This window comes from Xiphophorus maculatus, chromosome 18, assembly GCF_002775205.1.
Source record: "Xiphophorus maculatus strain JP 163 A chromosome 18, X_maculatus-5.0-male, whole genome shotgun sequence".
NCBI classification, from domain to species: Eukaryota; Metazoa; Chordata; class Actinopteri; order Cyprinodontiformes; family Poeciliidae; genus Xiphophorus; species Xiphophorus maculatus.
In genome coordinates this window covers 23886693-23911278 of record NC_036460.1, presented here as the reverse complement: position 1 = coordinate 23911278, position 24586 = coordinate 23886693, and the positions used below count along the sequence as shown (strand labels likewise).

Genomic DNA, 24586 nt, shown 5'->3' with positions numbered 1-24586 from the left:
ATAAGTATGTTCAGCCAACTGCAGATAAACTTACACTTCCCTAAAATGGATGTAAAAACATCTAGCTAATTCTACCCTTGCTTTAGCTAGCATGAGCATATTAGCAGCTAATTAGCGACCGCCTTGAGTCATAGAACACAGTGGAGATGTCTGCGCACGTAACGGTAAAGTCCTGCAAGAAAATAAAAGAGCTACATGAAATAAATGAGATTAAATAGTCCTGCCACAACAAAATTTTAAACCAGGGACTGATGTATTTAAGATTAACTTAACCCCCAATTAATTTAAGACATTTTCAGGACTTAATTTTGGACACATGAATTTAAGGACGCCCATAAAACATGGTGTTTTATGGGCGTCCTCTCAAGGGTGGTTGAATACAAATTTATACCTTCACATTTTTATTTGTGAAGACTCTTGTTAAACTGCGCATTTAATTTCTCACTTTAATTTTATGCACTATTTTCGTGTTGACCTACAGCATTATCCCCGTTAAACCCCAATAAAAATAAACAGTTTGTAGATGTTTTGCAGAAAACTTCAAGATGCGTACAGGGACTATACTTCAGATTTCCCTGCAAAAACTCCTAACACGGTCTGTCACTTCACAGCCATGACAGATGAATGAGTCATATTGACAATAAAACACAGCTTCATTGCCCTCTGCTGAACTCCTGCTGGAAATGAAACAAACAAGAATATTTCAATCTATATATATATATATTTTTGTAACCACCAAAGCAGATTACTTCCTCACTGGGGGAAATGCGACATGAAGGGCCTCTCCCGTCAGATCAGTCTGAATAAAGAGAGCCGTCGTCCGCAGTAAAAATAACATCAGCGCCATTAGGCTTCACTCAAGACCTTTTGTTATTCCTGATGGAGGCTGGAGCAGCTGAGATAAGGGAAAACGGAGTAAGTGCTGGAGCCCAGGAGGATGATGGGGGTTGAATGAGGTGTGTGGGGTTAAAGGTGAACGGCGATGCAGAGGGCAGGATGAGGCCGTAATTGTGCTGAGATAGCTCGCCGTCTGCTCTGATTGATAAGCAAAACGAGGACGAGGCGCAGCGAAAAGTGGAGGAGGAGGATTAGGAGGATGAGGAGGAGGAGGAAGAGTGCCAGGCTCTAATGGCCGCACGCTGAGGCGCTCCTGAAGAGGAGGCGTCTCATGAATAATGCAGACGGGAGGGAAGGGAGCTTTGAGTGGGGCTGCCGACGTTTAAATCTCCAATCAGCACATTGTGAGGTTTTTGTTTTTTTTTACTTTCACTGCAGTTATTAGTTGGTTGCTTTGAGGTCAAAAGGTCAACAAGAGAAGCTCAAGTTATGCTAGAATATGACCGCCTGGAAAAAAGCAACACTTCTCTCTGGGTACTCCTGCTTCCTCTCAGTTAAAACACACATGACGCTCTCAAAGTGGGTTTGTCCTCCTGTGTGTGCATCCGTGTTGCTTTGGGGCTGAGCATAATTTTAATTTTAAACCTGCTTTTCCACTTCAACGCCTCCATACAATATTGTATTCTTTATGTGAAATATAAACGCTTATGTTGACATTTTTGACATCACTACACTTCAATGTATTTTATACGATAAAAAAACCAAAATACAAATGAAATTATACAAAAACAGTGTTCCATGTGTTTACATTTGCTCCTGTTACTCATATATGCCTCTAAATAAAATCCAAATAGTAGAGATTTTCTTCATTAGTCGCCTCACTTGGTTTTCCAATGTGCAATTTATTCTTTGCATAAACCTGGCGTAGCGGCTCAATTGATCTGAAAACGCAAGAAGTCGGTTTCAGGCACAGAACTTTGTACGCAGGCTTGAAGTGAATGCTCTGAATCATTTCGTTCAGACTGAGCTGCTGTGCATTATGGGGTTTGTAGTTCTGCTTCAGAGAAATCACTCGATTCCTGTAGGAAGACTTTAAATTATGGGGGCAAAAAACTGGTGCGGACTGCTTCATAATAATAAAAGTGAAAGAAGCAATAAACAGACCAACACACACATTTAAGATTCATCTCAATTTAATCGTTTAATTGTAAAATTTAAAGGTTTTGGGAATTCTGCGTGTTTAAAATCTTAAAAGAAAATGAAGCCTTTGGAGAAGCTTTAAGTGTAGAAACGGCAAAATCCACCAACTACAAGGATGGAAGACGAACAGATTGATGAAACAAATGGATAACATATAGAAATTAAAATATTTTCCCAATATTTCTAATATTATGCATCTCTTGGTGTATTTGAAATAGTCTTTCGAGTTGAAAAGGAGCAGGCAGAAGTTGACCTCTGCCTGCTCCTTTTCATTCACGATTTCTGTTTGTTGCGACATGAACTATATTCATATTTGTTACTGGATGAATGAAACAGAAAATAGAATGAAATGTTAATTTCTCGTCCCAATGCAATGGTTTTTGTCTTCTCGCCTTATTTTGCCACGCACACGTCGACAATAATATGCTGCATCGGTCACGTTATTGTGTTGGAACCACAAACCTGACATATAAATGCAATTAATAATTCAGATGTGGGAGGAAGAGAGCAGGGGTGCCACATACGAAGGCCAGAGTCCATGATGCAGCGGCTCCAGGTTTAACTCCTGACCCCTGAAGCCCGGCACTTTAAAAGGAGAGAAAAATCACTTCTAGACGTAAATAAAAGCTGAAGGGAAACGGGCAGAAATAAAGCAGCTACGGCTCGGAACGGGGACAAAACGACAACACTCCACAGCAAACTGCTGCATGGTCTTTATTTAGAATACAGCTGCAAGGATGGAAAGGGAGGAGTAAGCAGGAAAACATGCACAGTAATGTCCTTAAGGATGACAGACTCCGTAACTCAAATCATTGCAGTGACATCAGTCAGGAAGTCACAGTAACCAGAGGATCTCTGCACCACAGAAAAATCAATGAAACTGCACCCAATTCACTTCTAAACGCCGTAAATCAAGAAAAAACTGTATTCATACCACCACCGTGATCAGATCTTATTTCTACTGCTAACCTGTCACCATAGAAACCGTTAAAAAAAATGACTACCCTGGTCCCGTTAACTACACTAACCTTCATTAAACCAGAACACAATGTCAACACCATTTTCAGTATATAAGTGATCCAAAACCAGCAAGTCATAAACCTAGACCAGTAAAGCGTTTGAGGTTTGTTAGAGAGAAGGAAACGGGGAATGAAAAGCTCAACTGTCCACAGCCTTAAACGCCCTCTGGTGGACAGAAGAGCTACTGCAACCAGAGAGGAGGAGAATCGACTTCTGAAGCAAGAGGAGAGCTGCTCTAAAGCTTGTGCCGAAGAGGGGCAGCCTAAAGGTTCTGGTCGTTCTCATGGAAGCGGTGGAGGTGGTCAGCATACCTGGCAGGAAAATGGAGAAAAACATTTTAAATTTTTTTTTTTTTTTTTTAGTTAGCAGGATGTTTGAGCCTTCAGAGCCAAGAGCAGGACGAACGCTGACTTTTTAGCACAGAAAGCGGTGCAGTCTCTGCCGATGCTCTCGCTCCAAGCAGTCTTGTACAACACCTGGGGAAAAAAATAAAAATAATTCAAGATTTAAAAAAAAAAAACAAAAAACGGTGAGTCCCTTTTTCTCTAAAGCTAAACTTCACACAGTGGTTTAACCCGTTCCTTACCAGGAAGACCAAGAGGTGCAGGAACAGGGTGTAGAAGAAGGCGATGGTTCTGGCCATCTTGTTGGAGAGGATCACACGGCCCTGGGAACAGAGAGCAGTGTGTGGGTCTGAGTGGCATCAAACACAGAGACAGAGAGATTCTCTTAGACCGAGACGCACCAGACTGAGAGTTGCTTTGTCCCAAGGGCTGAGGCTCAGGTATCGACGTTGACGCTCCTGAACACAACATCAATGTCACAGAAACAGACAATTATCCAGCTTGACCCACATCCAGGGTTATTTATATTTTAAATTGAAACTCTTTCAAAGGTGAATTAGGACTATTAGAATGAAAAAATGCATTTTAAACACTAGGTGTATGTAGCCACTACTGATGATGGTTTCTCTTCCTTCTTGCTTTCAACTCGTATGGACTCCTTCCCTTCAGCTCACAGATCTGACCTCTTCCGTATATCTACCTTTAAACCACTAAAGGTTGGTTGGATTTCTGCAAATTAAAGATGGACTGAAAAGGTGGCAACGAATGAAACACTGAATCAGAAACTTCAGGTAAAATATTGTTGTTTTTAAATAAGGGGAAAAACAACTATTCGGACTCTACTGAGAGCACTCAGGACTGCTTGTGCTGAGTAAAGTGTGCTGCGTGTCTCATACTCTCTTGCTGAAGGAAGCAAATGGATCCAGTCTCTCCTCGTACTGGGAGGAGTAGCGCATCACAGTGTCGTCGCTGCCTCCGGCCTGAAAACAACAACATGGACAGATTTTAGTTTCCCTTCATGCTCTCTTCCGGGATCAACCTCCAAAAGAGCGAGGGAAGACCCACTCTGCCCGGGTAGCTCTGCAGGAACTTGATTTTCTCGTAGAGTTTGATGTTGTCGCCCCTCAGGCTGTCCAGCTCGCCCTGCAGGGCCTGCATGGTCTGCTGCATGGAGCGGCTCTCCTGCAGGGGTCGAGAGGGAAACGCATGAGGAAGACTCCATCCGGTAGAAACATAAACGGGGGCACGTTTAAGGTCTGTGTGAGCGACTCACGGCTTCCAGCTCCTGGTTCCGAGAGCGGAAACGCTCCCTCTGGCTGGAGATGATGGACAGCAGAGAGTCCATCTGGCCCTGGGGAAGCTCAGGCTGAGGGGTCGCGGCTGAACCTGGAGGTGACGGGCCACAGACATCACCTCAACACCAAACTATTATGGACTTTAGTTGTTTACATACAGGTGGATTTGTAAACCGGGTATCTGCAGGTTTCAGCTAATCAAATATAAGAGATTTTAAGATCATTTAAATGCCACCCTGAATGAAATTTAAGACCTAAAACAAAAGTAAATATATGGGATTTTGGGGAGAACTTGCTGCTTTACAATCGAGGATAGCAAAAACTGAACCCAGCTTCATCCCCATGGTACAGGCAAAAATACTAGCTAGCTTGCTAGCAAGGGTTTATTAGCAGTGTGTTAGCAATAGCCTCAATCGCCTCGGGTCACAGAACGCAATAAACGTGTTTGTGAGTGACAGAAAAGTCCCGGGAGAATTAAAATAAACTACATAAAATAATGCTACCACAACAAAGTTTAAGACCTGTGATTAATGTATTTAAGACCAACTTACATTTTTAAAAAATGAATTCAAGACATTTTAAGGCCTCAATTTTAGATATGTGAATTTAAGACTTTTTAAAGATGTGCAGACACCCGGTGAAAAGCCGATTTCTTTCATTTGTCTCATCAGAAGACAGAAAACAAACCATCTGACCCTACACTACATGTAGTCTGTAATACGAGAGGCAAAATGAAAGAAAAATCTTTCAAAATTACATAACATTTGTACAAATTCTGCAGAAACTAATATTTTATCTTTAAGATTAAATTTTTTTTTATCTTAAATCAAGTACAACCAAAAAAAACTTAATGTCTTTACTTCCCTTTTCTTACTACCAACCAGCAGTGGAGCTTCTTGTTATCCATTTTAATTAAACCATCCATCTTTATTGTAAATATAATCTGCCACAGATTAATAACGGATGTTTTTCTCTTGATCTGAATTTAAAAGGACAGAAAAAAAATCTAACTTAAACAGAACAAAGTCAGTCGTGGCAAACGGAAGTTCAAATTTAGATTATTTTTATTTTTTTTTTCTCATTATGATTGTAAAGTTAGACTTAATAAAAGGTGAGATTCCGATCAGGCAGCCTTCAGCAAGGTTTCTGTTGTAAGAAGCTGCTGAGGGATTTTGGCAGCGTGCTTTGGATTGCCATCAAGCTGTCACAGAAACTTTGCTTCCCATCGATAACCCCTGAGCCAAATCAAAGAACACTTGCCTTTCTGTTTTTAAGGGCTTGATTGTGTAAGCAGCACGCTGTCCTCTTTTTAATCCTGCTGCAGCTCAGATTAGGCTGAAAGAAACTCTTGCTCTCTTGATTATCTGAGTTTCCCTCAATCTACTGCATAGTTAGTAATATATACTGTGTGTGTATATATATATATATATATATATATATATATATATATATATATATATATGTGTGTGTGTGTGTTGTGGGAGGATAAAGAGATTTCAGAAATAAAACATCTTATAGCACATACTGCTTTCCATTCAACTCTACAAATCTAAAAGAAAAACGTTGTACTTGTGGGACGGACGGGGTTTTTGTTTAATGAGGTAAGAAGTGTCTTTCTTGTAACGTCCACCTGTTTCCTTTGACAGAAACATGGCTGCTATCAACTGTGTTTTCTTCAGAGAGTAACCCAGACTCAGTGCTTCTTTGTTTAGCTGTGCTTCTTTCTTGGATGAAGGAAATGAAACATATATTGATACCATTGATTGCATAATATCTTCCTTTAAGTACCTCCGGCTCAGTTCTACTGCATCCCTTTCTTGGAAGAAAGCGACTGACATTTACTAGTGCCACCAACACCAACACTGACAATTCTTTGCTTTTCGCTTCAGCGGAAAGTACCACCAGTTCTGCTTTTAGCAACGTCTCCTTCCTAAGCTAAGCGACTGAGGAAGCTATTGATTAAGCTTAGTTTTTTTTCTGCCATGTTTAGCTGTCTCTCTTTCCAGAACAAAAACCAATGGTGGAGTTATTGCTGCCATCGACTTCGTGTTCCCTTCGTTTTCCTTTTTCATTTAAAGTCCTCTTGGCTTCTCTCTCCTGTATTTCTTTCTAGAAAGAAGCTACTGACCGATCTGTTTCCGTCACAGCTATAAATGGGCTCTTTGTAATCCTAATAGAAAGTGACCCCTGCTCAGTGCTACAGATGCGGTTGGTTTTTCTATCAATGAGAAAGTACGCCTGACCTAGTGCTTCAAAGTTTAGCTGCACCTTTCTCACTAATGTAACTTATGCCTAAGGTAGAAACATTGTGCATCTTTGAATCGACTCTCCAATGGACAGTACTCACCGCAAAGTGCTTCTGTTTAGAGAAGTGCATCCTTCCTGGTTGACTCCATTTAACCCTTGTTATCATTACCTTGTTCCTCAAAGCCTTTGCTACTGCTGACTTTGTGTATGCTTAGTTTTTCTGTCTGATAAAAGGTACGCCTGGTCCAATGCTTCTCTAACAGTTTCTAACTATATTATATTAGAATTAGGATTTAACTGAACTAAATCTGATCACATTGAAACTAACTTGAATCATGTTTTGTCTGCAGAAGTGACTCGATACGACATGGTTGCCGTGGACGCACCTGCAAATGCAGCGGAGGCCTCTTTGATGGGCTCCGGGATGTTGCCCATGCTGCCGACCTCCGACCCGTCGGCGTCGGGCCGCGACAGGGAGGACATGGCCTGGATGGTGCTCAGGTCGTGCTCCAGCTTCATTATGAGCTCCTTCTGCTCGGCGCTGGTGCGCACCGCGGCGGAAAACTCCACCTGCAGCTCGGAGTAGCGGCCTGTGGAGCGCACGAGATCAGTCACAGGTTACAGACGCGTCACTTCCTGTGCAGAACACATCATCATCTGAAGCGACTCACCTGAGGGAGACGGCCGGAGGAGTCCAAAAGACCTCTGAAACCCTAACGATTCATTTCAACCTCAACTGACCCCTTTCTCTGAGAATACTTATAAGTTTGGGAACCGACCGTGTTATAGAAAAAAAACCCATACAAACAAACAAACAAACAACAAAAGCACACTTTTAGTATTTGTATAAAAGAGATTTACTTCAATTATCACACCTAGGGTGCATGTGAATAATAATGATGATGAATCAAATGTCAATCATAACAAATACATTGTGAACGTTTCATACAGTGATATTGCTTTTCAATGTCGTAGAAGGGACTGTTTTACAGTGCTGAGAACAAACAACATGATACGTTTAGTAAATAGAAAGCTAAAAGAAACAATGATACATGAGGAAAAAAAACCAAACAAACAGAGGGACACCCCGAAGGACAGAGAAATAAAAGCATCTCAGGAGTGACAGAAGTGCTGAAGAAACCACTTATTTAAAAAAACAAACAAAAAAAAAACCCAGAATAAAAACATTGTAACATCCCTTTACAGTCATGCAGCCTCTTGTACTACAACACACACTTTCCGCTCGCTCACACACACGCACACACACTCACAAAAGAAGCAGTGGGAGAAGTTATGAGGATTATTACTTCCACGTTGTTGATGGCGGTGTTGGGAGAAAAACAAAAAATCATCTAGAAACACTCTGAACCTGCTAAAGCCTCGACGAGCATCTTAAAGCTTTCCAAAAGAGGGAGGACGACGGGGTGAGGAGGGCGATATGCGGGGGATGGAGACCTCCCTCCGGGTCATTTGGTTTTCAGACTACACTGTGGTTCCTGCTATGAGCGAACGGACACTAGGTAGCAACACGGAAATCTGTCGACCGCCTGCCGACAGAAGCGGAGAACTACGTCACTATTTGGCTGTTATTTTTCCTTTTCTTTCTTTATTTTATTTATTTTTTTGCTTCGTCTTTCACGTCTTGAAATGTTTTGCCGCCGCGGAGTTCCAAGTCCTTCACTGAAGCGTGAAGGAACCGAGAGATGATGGTTTCTCAGACGGAAGACGAGCCAGCGTGAGCGCGAGAGGGAAAACAAAACGCACGTGGACGCACGGGCCGGGAGGGGAGGGGGGAAGGGGGGAAGCTTAAAAGGAGGATTATTGTGCTGTGCTATGTAATAAAATGTATTACTGAGTGTGCTATAAGTACAGCACCGCTGATTCAGAAAGTGTTTCTTTACAAAAAACCCACTTCATAAGATATATTCTAAAAGTTTTACAAAAAAAACATCTGAGGTTTCTCTCTCTCTTTTTTTTTTGTTATTGTTTTTCTCCTGAATATGGTGACCAGTGCTGCTGCTGCTGCTGTTCGGGCTTCCATCACAACTAACGAGGAACTACTACTTCAAAAACAGATCATACAGTAAAGCTTTCACAACTTCAGAAACATGATATGATATACAGCATCTGTTACACCTTTACAATGTTATTCAACAGTGTATAGAATCATCTGATTTAAATTTGTAGAAAAATATCTGTGGATCATGGAAAAGTCCTGAATCGTCCCTTCTCTCCTCTCCTGTCTATCGAACGAGAAGCGCGCTGTGACAAAAGCGAATCAATCGGCACCTTATTTACACCCGTCTCTCTCTCTCTTCCTTCTCCATTTTCATTTTTTAAATTCATCCTAAGAACCCATTTGAATTGGCACGCGTCATTATCAATACATGTAGTGCCATTATCAATGTCACAGCAAAACCTGACGTAAAAACAGACGAAAAAAAGATAAAAAAAAAAACTACAACAAAAATGCCCCGTGAATAAATTCAGTGTTCTTACAGTGTACGCTGCTGTTTCTGCATGCTTCCTCCTTCATTCAATGCTCTGGCCTTTTGTTTTTCGCTGCTAGTTTTATGTACAACACAAGAAACGCATTGAGGGGGAGTGAAGGAAGTGGAAGGGGTTGTTGGAGGCGTTGGGAAGGGCCAAACATGAGGACCTGGACTGAAACACGACTGCAGCTCAGTCAGGAGAACACACCACAGTTTGCACTCTACGAGAAAACGCTTTCGGTACCAAAAATGAAATCTGTGAGAAAGAAACTTGGATCTGGAGTGAGACATCAGCTGGAACTGTCCATGTGACATCACTAGTTTGGTGCCCTGCTTTGCAGATAAAGGCACGAATCTGATGATCTCGGTTTGGGATGAAACGGTGGCTGTAGAAAACAGGCGATGGTTTTAAGTGCTTCGTGTTTTTGCAGAGGCTGCTGGGTTAGTGTGGAAAAAAAAAAAAAAAAAAAGATCTGCTATGGACGACGGATGTCTGACATCGTGGCGTCCGCAGGAAGAGTCGCTGCAGCGTCTCGGTAAATTTGAAACGAGTTTGGATTCATTTTAAAGGTCAAAGCGAACAGCCAATGAAAACCCAACATTTAGTTTCTGTATTGTCAAAAGGACAATGATATGAAAGCAGCTGTCAAAGCAACCTGGGTTTCCATGGCAACTCAGTAGAACTCCATGCCACGCCGCATTAACGCAGTAACTCAAGCCAAAGTAGTCTTGATCAAACATACTCTTAAGTATTTCTGTGCTAAATATTCTTATTTCTGCAACCTGCAGGTCCAAAGAGACGCTCCTAATAAATTTGGCTAAAAGTTCAAAAGTAATTGGGTAATGTTTTAAAATAAATATAACAAAAGCAGGGTTTTTTTTTTGTTTTAAAAAGGTTTTAAATTCTAACCTGCAACATTAGAAAAGAATGACACTAAAAGTACCACTGATACGTTTTTAGATCTGTTCTCATTGTCATTCAGTTAGAATCTATGTGATTTAAAAAAAATAAAAAACTATCCTATTATGTTTATCTTTACTTTAAATCATAATAAGAAATAAATGCCAGTACTTCAAATATGATAAGAAATTCGCTCGAGTAGATATGTCAAAAAAGCTGCTTTTCAAAAATTCAAGTGAGATTTACGTCTCTAAACGAGTTATTTGGCTCCTGATCTAACCAAATAGTCTAATTTTCAGAGAAACTGAATTGTGGGTTTTCATAAGCTGTAATAATCAAAACGGCCAGAAATAAACACCTCAAGTATTTCACACTATGTGGGAAAAAATAAATAAATCTGAGTTTGACTTTTTGGAATTGAATAAATAATCCTTCAAACCATATTTTAAATGACCAAGATGCATCTGTTTTAGAAAATCCAATTTCAGCAAACGCATCAGCGCAAAGACCCTGTTGGCTGACCAGGATGAACAAGTCCGGAAAAAGTGGTGTGTGTGTGTGGGGGGGGCGTGTGTGTGTGTGTGAAGAAAGGCTTTAGTATGGAGACCAAAGCAGGTGGTTACTCAGTATCTACAACTGTACAGGACAACAGCTTATTGTGTCACACAGATCTGTAGTTTGGACAGGATTACAGTTTGTCGTGTGTTCGACACAGGCACAGCCACCTTATTGTTTTTAGTGTTCGGACGCGGAAAAGGAGTCTGTGCTTGGTTTACAACCGTTGTTTAAAAATTTAAACCCTTACCCTAAAAACTAATAAATAAAAAAATAAAAAATAAAAAAAAGGCAAACACTTCCCAGGATGCCTGGGCTCGTACTCCGTCGTAGTGTTTACAGACCCTGTCCGAGGTTTGAGTCATAAAAAGATCCTCCTAAGTGCTTCGTTTGCTAACTGCAATAGAAATTCTGCATAATCATAGGCTGGCTATCTCTGCTCGATATGGCGCAGCTCGTCCTGCTCGCTGGTACGCTTCTCTAATCTCAATTTGGCAGATATGACCTCTTTCAAGTGAGCATGCGTTCTCAAGTTAAAGTAATTTCATTTGACCTTTTTCTTTTTTTTTGTTTTTGCTTTTTTTTTTTGTTGACTAAAAGAGTACAAATTCAGACCAGGTAATTATGTGGGTGTAATAAATGGATGGGCGAAGTCTGGCTAAAGAAAGAGCTGCATGCCCTGTTGAGCGTTAGTGTTGGGCTTGCCCCAAAGCAAAAAAAAAAGAACAACTAAAACATCATTATCCCAGAATAGAATAAAATAGACTAACATATATTCAGTGATCTTGATATGTCCTTTGATTCTCTAGCTAGCAATTTAAGAGCATAACATTTGTGGTAAGAGCTTTTATGCTTATGGGAGCATGAACTGTAGCAAAAACACATCTCCAAAGCTATTGAAATGACACTAAACTTTAGGATTCATGAATATACAAACAAATGAGAACTAGTACATCTTTGTAAATAGTAACCAATACTGCCGGCAGTCTATACGTCTAATAATAAAAATGTTACTTGCCCTCAGGAACAGTATAATCCCTTAAAAAATAGACAACTCATATGATAAGACATTAAATGAAAAAAAAAAATACAGCACCTATAAATAAGCAGAATAAAAACCAAACTATAAATGCAAAAAATAGCAATAAAACCAAGCTACAGTAAATCATAGTATTACACTACTTTGTGAGAAGATTAATGCAATGGTAACGCATCAAACAGCTTAAAGAAGGGTGTCAGTTGTGCACTAGTAGTGTGTGCAAGTAGATATACGAAATATGACCCCACTCGTTAGAAACGCCCAACGCTCCTCGATCGCTCGCGCACGAGCACGTTGTGTGTTCGTGCATCCATGCAAACTTATACACACACACACACACACACACGCACGCGCACACACACTCTGGGGGAGAGGGAGGCAGTGGGCTGACAGGCACTGAGGGCTTGTGTAGGACAAGGGAGGGAAGTGATATGCCTTAAAGTTTGTAGTGTTTACAGTAGAATTCAATGCAAAAAAAGACACACACACACATCCCTGGATTCAGGATAGACTGGAGAAGACTGGAAACTACTCACAATCGGTAAGGGTCAGGTAGAGGGTCAAAGGTCGGGGGAGGTTGGAGTGAACTCACTTTGACAGAAAACCAGCAGAAAGTACATGATAATCGAGCTCAGCAGTTCAACTCTGCTAAAACTCGTCTCTTTTGTTTTTTTTTCAGTCAAGAATCATAATATAAGTCTTAAAATTTTACTGTGTGAATTGACCTCAACCCTGACTGACATGCAGGCAAGTATAAATGCACACAAAAAGACATACACACACACACACACACACACTCTTCCTGATTTGGCCTATAAAAACATGGTTTGTGAACAGAGGAAAAAACGTTTCTTTTTCGTTAGTGGTGCAAACACGCACACAGCTGCAGTGTGCACAACCTAGGAAAAAAAAAACCCCAACAAGAGACCCACGAAGAGCGTCGCCATGTCGGACAGCTACAGTACTACATGGATACGTCGTGTCGCATCTCGACAACGCAACATTATTCCGTTCTAATTTACTTGCCTTTTTCTTTTTGTTGCAAATTCTAGCAGTAACTTGTTTCTCTCTTCTTTTCTGTCGTTTTTGTACTAATTAAAAATGCTTTCCTAAAATTCCCTATTTTGTATTCTTTAGAGTCGATAAGACTGTGCAATCTCTTATTGGCAACCTAATTGCAGTATCAAAAACGGATCATCCGTCATCCTAAAAAGAAGAAGGGGGCGAAAGGCGGCAAGAAAAAGTCGCTTCCTTCCTTCCTTCCTTCCTCTTCAGATGAGTGCGTATGTTTGCGAGGAATTAAAACGATCCTTCTGGCCATCACATGGCAGTCAGCAGGACAGGATATGGGACAGAACAGGTCAAAGTTCATCTGTCTTATTTCAGTAACCATGGCAGCTCAGCCAGCAGGCTTCCCACTACCCTCCAAAGAGCGTAGGAGTGACTCAAAGAAAACACGCTGCCGCCGAGAAGAGACGTACGCACCACATTTAGGTGTATACACACACACACACATAAAACACACACACACACACAGGTGCACGCCAACACAACCCCTAACGTACAAACACACACGCAGTGAGTGAAAAAGGCAAAGGGTTTGTAACAGTCACTCTACAGTGTGAAAAAATGAGGCGTCTCACTGAGTGAGGGGAGGTTTGTGGACACTTGGGAGGTGAGAAGAAGAAGAGGAAAAAAAAAATCTCCTTTAAGAAAGTGAGAGTTCTTGTAAGAGAGTTTCTGTCGCTATCTATCGTCTATCAGTGTCTAATCACTGTGACAGCTGCTGTGTCAGGCCTTGCCTGTGATACCGAGTCCAGGTTCAAACCCTGGCTGCGGGTCAGACCCTCAGCTCAGGACTGACCAGTTCTGGTGCACCAGTGGCTGGTGATAAGGGGGGGAGGTACAGCAGGGCCAGAGGCCAGCAGGACGGCTAAGTGCTTTTTCTCAGTACAAAAACAAAACAAACAAAAAAGAATTCAGTTACAAAAACAAACAAAAAAAAAAAACAGGAGAGACAATTCTCTTATTTTGTTCTTCTACGTACTCCGTAAAATCTTCTTTTTAAGGATTTTGCCAACCACACTTTGTTTCTTTATGTTTTATTTGTGGTTTTTTTTTTTTTTTGGAAAGCTTCTATGCAATAAAAATGGCTGCTGAGCTTGACTTTGGCTGTGTCCGCTCTCCGACTGGAACAGAGCAGGAGGGGTTTCCAAGGTTAGAGGTCGTGAGGTTATGAGACGGCAAGGACGAGGGGAGGGGTCCCGGGGTCGGTCTGGGTGGAGCTAGAACTCCCACTCTGACGGGTCCTCTTTGCTGGCGGCCTTCTCCAGCCGGTGGATGATGTTGTTGAGGTTGGCCGCCTTCTTCTTGCGCAGATTGTTGTCCCTGGGGTTTCTGGCGGGGACGTTCGTACTGGAGGCGGCGCTCGCGGAGGACGCCTCCGTGAGGCCAAAGATGCCCAGTCCGCTCTGCCCGCAGCTGGAGCCCGGCCCAGCCAAGCCCGAGGCGCTGCAGTCCAACTCTGCGGGGGAGTCGTTGGAGCCCCCGGCCTCGGACTCTACCTCCATGCCCTGGTCTTTGCACGCTCCTCTGTGATCCTCCAGGCCGACGCCCAGGCCCTGGCGGGTCTCCACTGTGCCCTCGGACTCTGTCCCGTCGCAGCTGTCCCCTTCCCCTGATTTGGACCCGCGGAGGGATGGAGATCCTCCCTCGCTGCCAGGCCCCATCCCCCCAGCTGCCTGGATCTCCTCTATGAAAAGCTCTCTTCGGATGCGTGACCTGGAGAAGACGGTTCAAACCCAGAGTCAAAGTCTGAAATGAAATAATTTCTAGGTTCTCTGCATAGCCTGTTTTAGAATATTTCATACGGAACAAGGAGATAAACATTTTATTTGCGTTGCTGCAGTGTGCAACGAGTTCACTGCTGGACAAGTTATAAAAAAAAAGAAGAATAAAAACTGAGTTGCCAGAGGAAGAGATTATGGGACATCAATGATTTATTTGAACTACTATTACATGAGTGGGACGATATTAACAGAATTTGCTGCTCATGTTTATTAGTGAGGATTTTCCGCTATTAATGAATGTTCAAAGTTACACATACAGGCAAATTTATACGTACACCTCTAAAAATTAGGGCTGCAGCTAATAATCATTTCAGTCACTGATTATGAAATTGATCATTCTAAGCAGTTTTTTTTTTATTTAACCACTAACAATGTTCTTAATATTAGAACTACTTAAAAATATAAACAAATCACTCGAATCCTTTTTAAATAAACATCTTCTTGCCTAAACTGCAATAACACAGCATTCCCTTAGTGAACGCTATATCATTTGTAACAGGAAGCATCTGAAGCTAAAAAATGCTTCCAACGTCAACATGTGGAAAGCTCAGTTCTTTCTGTTTGATTTAACATCAATACAGTGTTTATTATTTTTGGATTAAGGGAATAATGATTGGATAGCAACATGCATTGTATTTTCTGGGGGTGAGGGTTAAAGGGCTAATGCAATTTTTATTCAAAAAATTTGAATTAAGTGAAGATAAAACACCATATGAGGATTTCTGGGTAAAACAAATTTACAGACAAGTTTCTTTGCCATCTTCAATGCAAGTTGTATGGGGTTTTTTTGTACAGGCGAGGCTTAATTACTGCTCTGAATACATTGTCTTAACAATTAATTAATGTATTACTAAGTAAGTTGATGATTATTTCAATTATCGTTTCAACCCTACAAAAACTATTTGGCAAAATGTCCTTTAAAGAAGCCAACCTCATCATCATTATGACTGGCTGGTTTGCTGACACTGACTGGGATTTAAACGGTTCATATGTTTTCAATTATGTTGAGGTCAGATTAACTAATAAACGACTTCTTGTTTCCACCATCCAGCCCAAACAGTTCACCTCAGATACAAAGGAATGACTCAGCCTGGAGAACCAGCTGAACATTTCTGTGTTTAAAAGTCAGGTTTGTACCAGAAGACTGAAATCTTTAAAAGACCAAAATTAATATGACAATATGTATGCAAACCTCCCATCTGCATTGTAAAGTATGATTTGAAGCATTGCGTCTCACCAGTTGGTATTCAGGATTAGATTCAAGACTGACCTGTAATTATGAAACCAGTTGATGACCGTACTGGTCTTCAGGTTGAGCTGGGAGGCCAGCTCCTCTATGGTTTTAGGGGAGGGATAGGGTTTCTGCTGATAAGCCTTTTTTAGGGCCTCCTTCTCCTCGGGGCCCAGGACCACCCTGGGCTTCTTCAGCTGCTGCTGGCCCCCCGGGCTCTGGGAGCCCTGCATGTAATCGGGCCCCGGTAAAACTCCGTCCACAGAGTGGCCGTCGCTCAGAGAGCTCAGCCGCCTTTTCATGTAAGCTGGACAACAGAGAGAAAAACGAAAACACACAAAAAAAATGAAGTTAATACACTCAAAGTATAAACCTGTACCAACTGATGGCTAAGATGACATCATTTAAAAAAAAAGGAAAAGTACGGTTATGTTTTAAACAAAATGTGCTTTACTTATGTACTATATAAATTCTTATGCTTTATTTATCTTATATATTCATATGCATATAAAAATGAGTATAAATACAAAAAAGGACAGAAAAACAGGTGACATCATTGCCCAGATTTGTAAAAGTAGATTTTATAGGAGAAGATCTGCTGAAGAAGCTTTTCAACAAATAGATTTTTTTTATTGCTTTTGTTATAGAAAGTAGTTAATAACTACAATAATTCCTGAGGCGCCTTAAAATCTGGTTAAAGATGCCTTAAAGGGGCAGTATTAGGTATTTTCCAGGCACATTGTGCCACTTTATAGCACCATCAGTTGTTATAAAATTGCTCTGTACATCAAACATGACTTAAAGAAAATTTGACTTCGCAATTTAACGCCTTATAGAACACACACACACACACACACAAAAAAAAACAAAGTGACAATTTGGAAAGAGTATGTATATATGTTTAAAGCGACATACATTGATTCTCTGCAAGCACATTTTGCCAGTTGGGTAAACTTTCACCTCTCTTCATGTCCACACCTGGCTACAGGTTTCAGTAGCTCATGAAGCATCATGAATATGAAAAAGTGCAGAGTGAAAAAATGTAACACTACAAAAAACCCCACAATCTCATATTTTTCTGGTGTCATGCAGCGCGAACTAAAGGTCAAAAATGACACCAAAGCCCTAACAGCTTCGTAAACCCAAGCACCACTAGATGGTGCTTGGAAAGCTTAACTTTCCAAGTTAAGCTTTCAAACACTAGATGGTGCTCTCGCCCTTCTCAGCATCTTTACCAGCGAACGCCTCCCTTCTTCCCCTTTCACAGCAAACAAGCAGCCGTGTTTACTCCGGGCACCAGCAGCTGAAAATGAACAGCTCGTGGCAGCTTCAACATGAGGTTGACATTTTCCCCAACCCCGATACACGCTGCCAGATATATTAGTGTTTCAGGGGAAGAAACCCCTCAGAGCAAGGTTAGCGCTCTCTGAAAAGTTGCGCGCTGCCTCACAGGGCAGGCAGTGCCAGAGCGAGAGGTCAAATACGGTTAGTCTAGATTAGGTCCATGTCTTTCCTCTGGGCTCCGCTGGTGGCCCAGACCGCTGAGTTATTTTTTTGGTCAATACTCGGGAGTGCACTCTCTGATCCAAAACCTTCAGAAAGATGTGAGGTTAGCTTGCCACGGCGCTTCTAGGATGGTACGCAGACAGGTTCAAAACCTGCGTTTTTGCATTTCAGGAGGAAATTGCTTTAAGTGGGTCGTCGGTAGAGTCGGGGGTAGGAGAGAGGCAAAGTCTGCTGGCTTTGTAGGTTTTTAACAAATCCCACCACCAGAGGATAATACGGCATGATGGAGCGACAGAGAGGGCGACGCGCTTACGAACGACGGGCAAAAAAACCCCAACAAAAAAACAAAAACACAAGCCTATAGACACTGATGATTATTATTATGATGATGATGATGATGATGAAGAAGAGTGCTGATGAGTGTGAGTAAGCAGCCCTGCGGCGGTCCCCGAGCTGTCACATCCAATAGAGGATGTGATGTCTGCGGCCCTGATTGGTACAGACATCACACCAAGATGACTGTGATCTGCACAACATGCTCTGCTGTCCTGCACAAAGGATAGCGTGTGTGTGTATGTGTGTGTGCCATTGTGTGTTCCTCCTAATGTATTTATAAAAATAAAAGCACTCCAATGACCGCATCTCTGTGACCTTTTTTTTTTTTGGTTTGTTTGTTTACTAGTTTTCAAAAAGGAATTTCTTTGCCGTCTCTTTCAGCTTCTGCTGCGGCGCACCTTTCTTCTCCAGGCGCTTCATGTCCATAAGCTTCTCCACGCTGTGCGGGTCCTGGAGCCACAGCTGCATCCGGACAAACGGCTCCCGGCCCTTCAGGCTCAGCTTGTGCCAGGGTTTAGGCCTGGCCAGCAGGTCTGAGACAGAACCCTGAGTCAGACCCAGGATGGTCTCCCCGAACAGTCGCTGACCTTGTTGAGGAAAAGGGAGAAATATAAAAAGGTTTGTTTTCAGACACAACATTCAATGCACTTCGTGTGTTAGTACACTTTTTCCACGACAAAATTTAAGCACTTTTTGAGCATTTCCAAGTTAAGCTTTCAAACTTTTCTAGCACCACACTTTGGAGAAAAAAACAACTAATCAAGTAGAGGCGACAGCTTTAATTGGCTATTATGTGACATAATTCATTAGTGAGTATTATTCTACATAGCAGGGACAATGTAGACTAAAATATAATATTTTATATTTTGAAATGTCACGCTACACACCTGATTGGTCTTAGAACAAAACAATAATTTCACCAAAAAAAAGCCCCCAATTTTAATAACTTTGTGTAACGAATAAAATATCAGAGAAGTATGCACATCAAAAGTGTGTGGTTTGAATATCAAGCACTCTGTACAGAAATCAGCACTTTCCAAACCTTGAAAACACCTATTTCAAGGATTCAAGCACTTTCAAGGATTTCAAACACCTGTGTGAATCCTGTTTTTGTGATAAACACAAAACAGTGCTTAGTACTTTTACAAATCAAAACATGAGAAGCGCGGCATCGTTCAGCATCCTTTACTTTGACACCCTAAAATGAAACCCAGATGTCACAGAACTGGTGAGTTTAAGCCCACGTGTGTGTAATTTAATCTCAGTTTAAATCCAGACGTTCTTGCAAAAATATGGCTACTACACAAGCAGATTTGTACAAATTGTTGATGAAGGCAAATAAACTGTTTTATGAATTGTCTGTGTTTTCAGTTTGATTGGTTTGAGTGAGATCAGAATAATGAATTATCAAACAGGTCTGCAATTACTCATTATACTGGCTTTTCACCAATTCATAATCTGTTAAGTTTTATTTGATTATATCATCCTGTCCAGGGACTGCAGGTGGAAATTAGCTGTTTATGCCATAACCTGGCACCAACCTTTCTGAAAGGTTAATGAAATGTTGGTACTTTTGCCTCTGTGTAAATAAATAAACAGAAAACAGTTCTGTGAAGGCTTCATAGGTTTGTTAGAGCTCATAATTTAGAGAAGAAACAGTTTCATGAAGACCAACAAACACAGCAAAACATACAACCAGAGTTTGGATCAAAAACATGCATCTTGTGTTACAATGGAATAGATAAAGTCCAGACTTAAACTTATGTTCACCAACACTCCTTTTCCAATCTGACTGGACCTGACTTACTTTGCAAAACAGAATGTGCAAAAGCGGGTAGAGAAAGAAAGATTTGTAGCTGGTAGCGTCATGTATTTTGACTCCACCAGGTTTCAACTTTGCGAGTGACAATACAAGCAGAACACACTTCTCAGATTTTGCTTTGCAAGAAACACTGAAAACCATTTAGCAATCTTTCTTACACTTTTATGCACCACTTTAGGCCAGTTCATTAAATAAAACTCAAATAAAACCCATTAAAGCTTGAATTTCAATGTGAAAAAGTTCAAAATAAAAAAAAAAAATTAAAAAATTCCAATCACGTGTTTCTTACCGAGGTTATTATCAGTTAGCACCTCCTTAACCTTCTTGGTGATGGCGTACGTATCGAGCTCGGGAGACATGGCGACCATCTCCTGGATGCTGAGGCCGGAGTGGCCCGGTATGGGCAGCGGTGTGCCAGGCTGGGACTCCCCACCCGAGGGGTCTTCAGACAGCGGCTTGAGGCTGGAGGACTGCGAGGCGAGGGGGTCCCCGGCCAGACCGTTGACGGACTCCTCGGCCGAGCTGAGCGGCGACTCGGGAGCGGGGCTGCAGCTCGCCGACGTCTTGGGAGTCCCCTCTGCTTGAGCGGAACGGACAGGGTGACAAAGACAACGCAGGTTAGGTGACATGTTGCATTATGTGTGTGCAGAGTTTCATCTCTTCAATCAAGCCGCATCAACAAATCTAAGACTTCCGTTTAAAAAAAGCTGTAAAAAAGGTGCTTAAGTTTTCGGTTTGAAGCCTCTTTTTATTTTTGGCTTCCTCCTCTCATTCCTTCATGTATCTGTGTAGTGCTGCTGCGCCGCTCAGCAGGCTGGAAGAGAGCAGTCATGAGGAGCTGTCAGTGTACATTAGCTGCTGTTTACACCCCCAGAGAGAAAAAGAGACGCGCGCGCGCACACACACACACACGCGGCGCTGCCATCTGGCGCTGCAACACTAACTTGTCTATGACATGACAAACCAGCAGCTTGCTGGCTGACACTGCCACAGAACTGGGGATGTGGAGAGAGAGCAGGGGGGATGGTGGAAGCCAGGAGGAGGGCGGAGTGAGTGACAGGCTGACAGTAACAACTAGCCACTGGCGCTAATCGGCGTCAGGTGACGGCGTTGGCCGGGTGAGGAGCGTGCGGAACGTGGGTCGGGATTGGGCTCACCTTGGTTCTGGGCTTGCGGGACGTGTGTGTTTTGCGCCTGGTCGCCGTTGAGCCACGTCTGCATGCGGAGGTATGACGGCTCCCTGCTCCTCTGGTTCAACTTGTTCCAAGGTTTGTGTCGAGTTAAAGTGTCGCTCAATATTCCCTGCAACATACACACCGAAAGAACAGCTCAGGCACGCCGGCAAATCCTACAGGGCTTCCCTTCGCCGTATTCCGTTGAGAAATTCCAGTTTTCCCAGATTCTCATTTCAGGAGGAGCGGTCAAGTTTAGGTAAACGGAGGAATGAAGAGGTAAATAGATAGATTGACAGGCTAATGGATGGATGATTAAACAGAAATATGAACAGATGGATGGATGAATAAAAAGCTGGATAAAATAACAGATTGATTACCGCTGGAACGGTTAATCAAGATGGATCGATTATTAAAGTAACTGTCAGCTAATATAGTGACCGATTAAATGTTACATAGTATAGATTTGCTAAAAGAACAACACAGGAAGAGGAATAATAAAACGGTATAAAATAGATACATATATGGACAGAGAGACTAGTACAACAACACATGGTGGAGGAAACCAAAAACAGTAATAGATTAATAGAGTGATTCAAAGATGGGGGATGCACTGATAGACAAATTTATATGAATGGAAAGATTGAGAGAGGGACAGACAAATAAACTTCTGACAGACATTGTGACAGCTTGAACTACTGCATTTTTCCACTCAATTGTCTTTTTCTACAACCACACAAACTTTGGACAACTCAACGTTTCATAAATTCTCTGGACAGTGAAGGAACCCCGACTTCATATCAGAAGGAGGACATCCGTCTTGGCTCTCACCTCTTTGGAGTCCTCCTGGTTGTGGTTGTCCTCTCCCACCTGGCTGGACATGGCCCTCCGGTGGTCCGAGTGCATGTTGCTCCACCACTGCTCCCTCCAGTATCCCCCTCCCACGGCACTCCCGGAGCGGCCGGAGCACTCCGAGGGCCGGCCCAGTCTGAACGCGCCGTCGGCCGACATGTCAATCCCTGAGGAAGCCCGGCCGTCTCTCTTCCCGCCGGAGCTGAAGTCCAGCACTGGAGACGGGGATGGAGGCGAGGACAAGTGGGAGCTCGGCGGCTTCTTGAGGGAGAGCGCCAGGGGGTTGTAGGGCGGCAGCGGGGCGGTGAGAGACGAGCCCAGGATGTCTCTTTGAGACAGGGACGCGGAGGAGGAAGACGAAGCTTTGAGGATGGGCTCCAATGCCGCCTGCTGAGCCTCCATCTCCCTGCGCGCCTGCTCCAAGATGGAGCGGATTGCTTCGTCCGATCCGCTGCCCCCGCCACCTCCCACGCCGCCTCCGCCCCCTCCTTTTAGCCCCGTGTAAGACGGCTGAGCGTGGGACAGGTCTATTAAAAGCAGAGGAAATGGGCAGTCAGGAGAGACACGGGCGCAGCGTCCGTCTTTAACGCTCCGGTTACCGTGGAGATGAGGAAATAAAGGAGAACTCACCAGCTTTCTGCACCTGCAGCTCTCTTTTGGCCTGTTCCAGGATGGACTTGATGGCTTCGTCCGAGCCCGCCTCCGGGGTGCGGACGCGAGCCGTGATGTTACCTGGAAGGGACATGCGGGGGGTCGGGTGGGGACGGGAAAAGACGACAAGAGGCGTCAAGAATAAAATAGGAGGAAAAACCAGCAGAATGAATAAACATTCACTACAGATGCAGCTCTGCAACTTGGATCATCATCAAAAAGTTTATCTCAGCAATTCAGTTCGAAAAGTGAAACCTGGATTCATAGTAAGCAGAGTGATCAGTTTCAAACATTTATTTCTGTGATTACGGTGTGTTATAATAAAAACCCACATCTCTGGCTTGAAGAAAATGACTGAGTCTGTTCAATGCATGGTCAGGGCTCCTTTTGCTTCAAGCACTTTCAGTCAAATCCAGCAGAGGTGCTGGTACGCTTGGCCGTGTGAGCAAAAAAATAATATGAGCATCTCTGGAAAGCTCGTCAGCACAAGTGAAGGATGAACACCGCAAAAAACACAAAATCTTACCAAGTACTTTTGGTTTAGTATATGCAACTTATGCAACTTTTCTGAGAAACTCCATTTTGAATTTCCATCAGCTGTAAGCCAAACTTAAAATAGGGGTGGGTGATGTGGATTTCAAATTTTATTGTGATATTTTGTGGTACCATCGCGATAACAGTATTAATGACGCACGATATATCAGTACTAGGATTCAGCATCAGGCGATATTAGTAATTTTTTACCATATCGGTCTCTGTCCGACAAATAAGATATTAACAGATATTTGTTTTTAATCTTGGTGCCAACATATAAAATGTTGGCAAATATTATCAGTAATAAAAGCAATATTAACACCAGTCATCCATATCAGCCCAAATTTTTATATTGGTGCGTCTCTAAAAATTCTGACTAAAAAAAGATTTTTTTTTTTTATCCTTTCTTTTTTGCCTGTGACAGGTGGGATTTGTAGTGCCACAAACAAAAATAATGCCCTTGAAAACCATTCCCATTTTGAAACAGGCGCATTCCTGCCACTATCTGAAAAAAAAAAAAAGAGTGTGATTTATATCAACAAACTGTTCACAGTAACAAGATTTACTCATATTTTCAAATTTACTGGTATTTGTTGATGCTCTTATGGAACAAACAGTAGAGAAAAATTGGAAAAAAAACGTATTTAACATTGTTTCAAGAAAATGTATAAGAAAATGATAATTGATAAACGATACGATAAATGTCCACCCCTAATGTTGAATCTATAAAAGAGTTTCATTTCTTGAATGAAATTACTGAAATAAGTGATCTTTTTGATGACGTTCTGATTTAATTGATAGGCGCCTGCATTTCACAACACAAAGACCAACATTCCCACCACTGAACGGCACAGCGACAGCACTGGAGAGTGCCCCTACGTCTCTCTGTGTGGAGTGCACACATGCACACTTCGGCGAATAAAAACACTCCCCACAGAACAACAGCTACCAATAAAAAGCCTAAATACACATGCTGGGTTTTTCCTTTGACGCAAGTCACTGGAACTGTGCGGTTACCTTCAAGGCACATTTACATCTGTATGCCTGCCCGCAATTAACAAACGGCGTCACACACTCGTATGCACGCGCACACACACACACCATGGATACGGTTTACCCCCAACACAAACATGCCACACAGACACAAACGTGCCAGAATCTCTGCATGTGGACGGGACAGACCTGTGTGTGAAGGTGTATCGGAGTGGGTTCTCCGCTTCGGAGCGTCCTGAAACACTCGGCTAAGCTGGGGCTGGCCTGAGCCCTCTGTTAAAAACAATACACCACACACTAAGTTACAGCACTTTGGTGTTGCTTTGTGTCTTTTTTTTTTCTACAGCTAGACTACACGGTGACGCACAGCGTCCTGCACGTTGCTCCGCCTGATGGACATTACATGAAAAAGCTGCATCTCTATAAATAAGAATATCATTAAAAAGTGATTTTAGAATTTCATTTGTTACATTTCAATCATTTTGAGGATTATGGCTTACAGTGAATGAAAACCAAACGTCCAGTTTCTCAATGGTTTGCTACTTTAGGTAGTGTCACTGGATTTAAAATTGAGATTTCCCAGTAAGTATTCAGCCATTTTGAAGCCATTCCCAACTGATGTAGATCTTATAACCAGGCCTGTCACAATAACACATTTAGCTGGATGATAAATTGTCCCAGTAAAACCATTTTCAAGTAATAAAATGAAA

The 24586-nt window shown here is 42.3% G+C and overlaps 1 protein-coding gene across 4 annotated transcripts in view; it reads right to left on the bottom strand.

The window, feature by feature from the left end:
• Positions 1-2734: 2734 nt before the first annotated feature.
• The window catches only part of cux1 (cut like homeobox 1), a 93568-nt gene continuing 71716 nt past the window's right edge, over positions 2735-24586 (bottom strand). The window contains exons 15-22 of one of the 4 annotated variants that reach the window (XM_023352031.1): positions 7330-7533; positions 4675-4787; positions 4467-4583; positions 4298-4381; positions 3803-3859; positions 3644-3724; positions 3469-3533; positions 2735-3368 (exon numbers count right to left, since the gene is read on the bottom strand). In XM_023352031.1, the coding sequence (XP_023207799.1) occupies positions 3320-3368; positions 3469-3533; positions 3644-3724; positions 3803-3859; positions 4298-4381; positions 4467-4583; positions 4675-4787; positions 7330-7533 (770 nt within the window). In that variant the 3' untranslated portion in view covers positions 2735-3319. Of the gene's footprint in view, positions 3369-3468; positions 3534-3643; positions 3725-3802; positions 3860-4297; positions 4382-4466; positions 4584-4674; positions 4788-7329; positions 7534-7781; positions 14712-16049; positions 16318-18250; positions 18440-19963; positions 20255-20831; positions 20977-21677; positions 22226-22328; positions 22431-24065; positions 24150-24586 lie in introns of those variants that run through there. The other 3 variants (XM_023352028.1, XM_023352029.1, XM_023352030.1) reach the window with 3 other exon arrangements.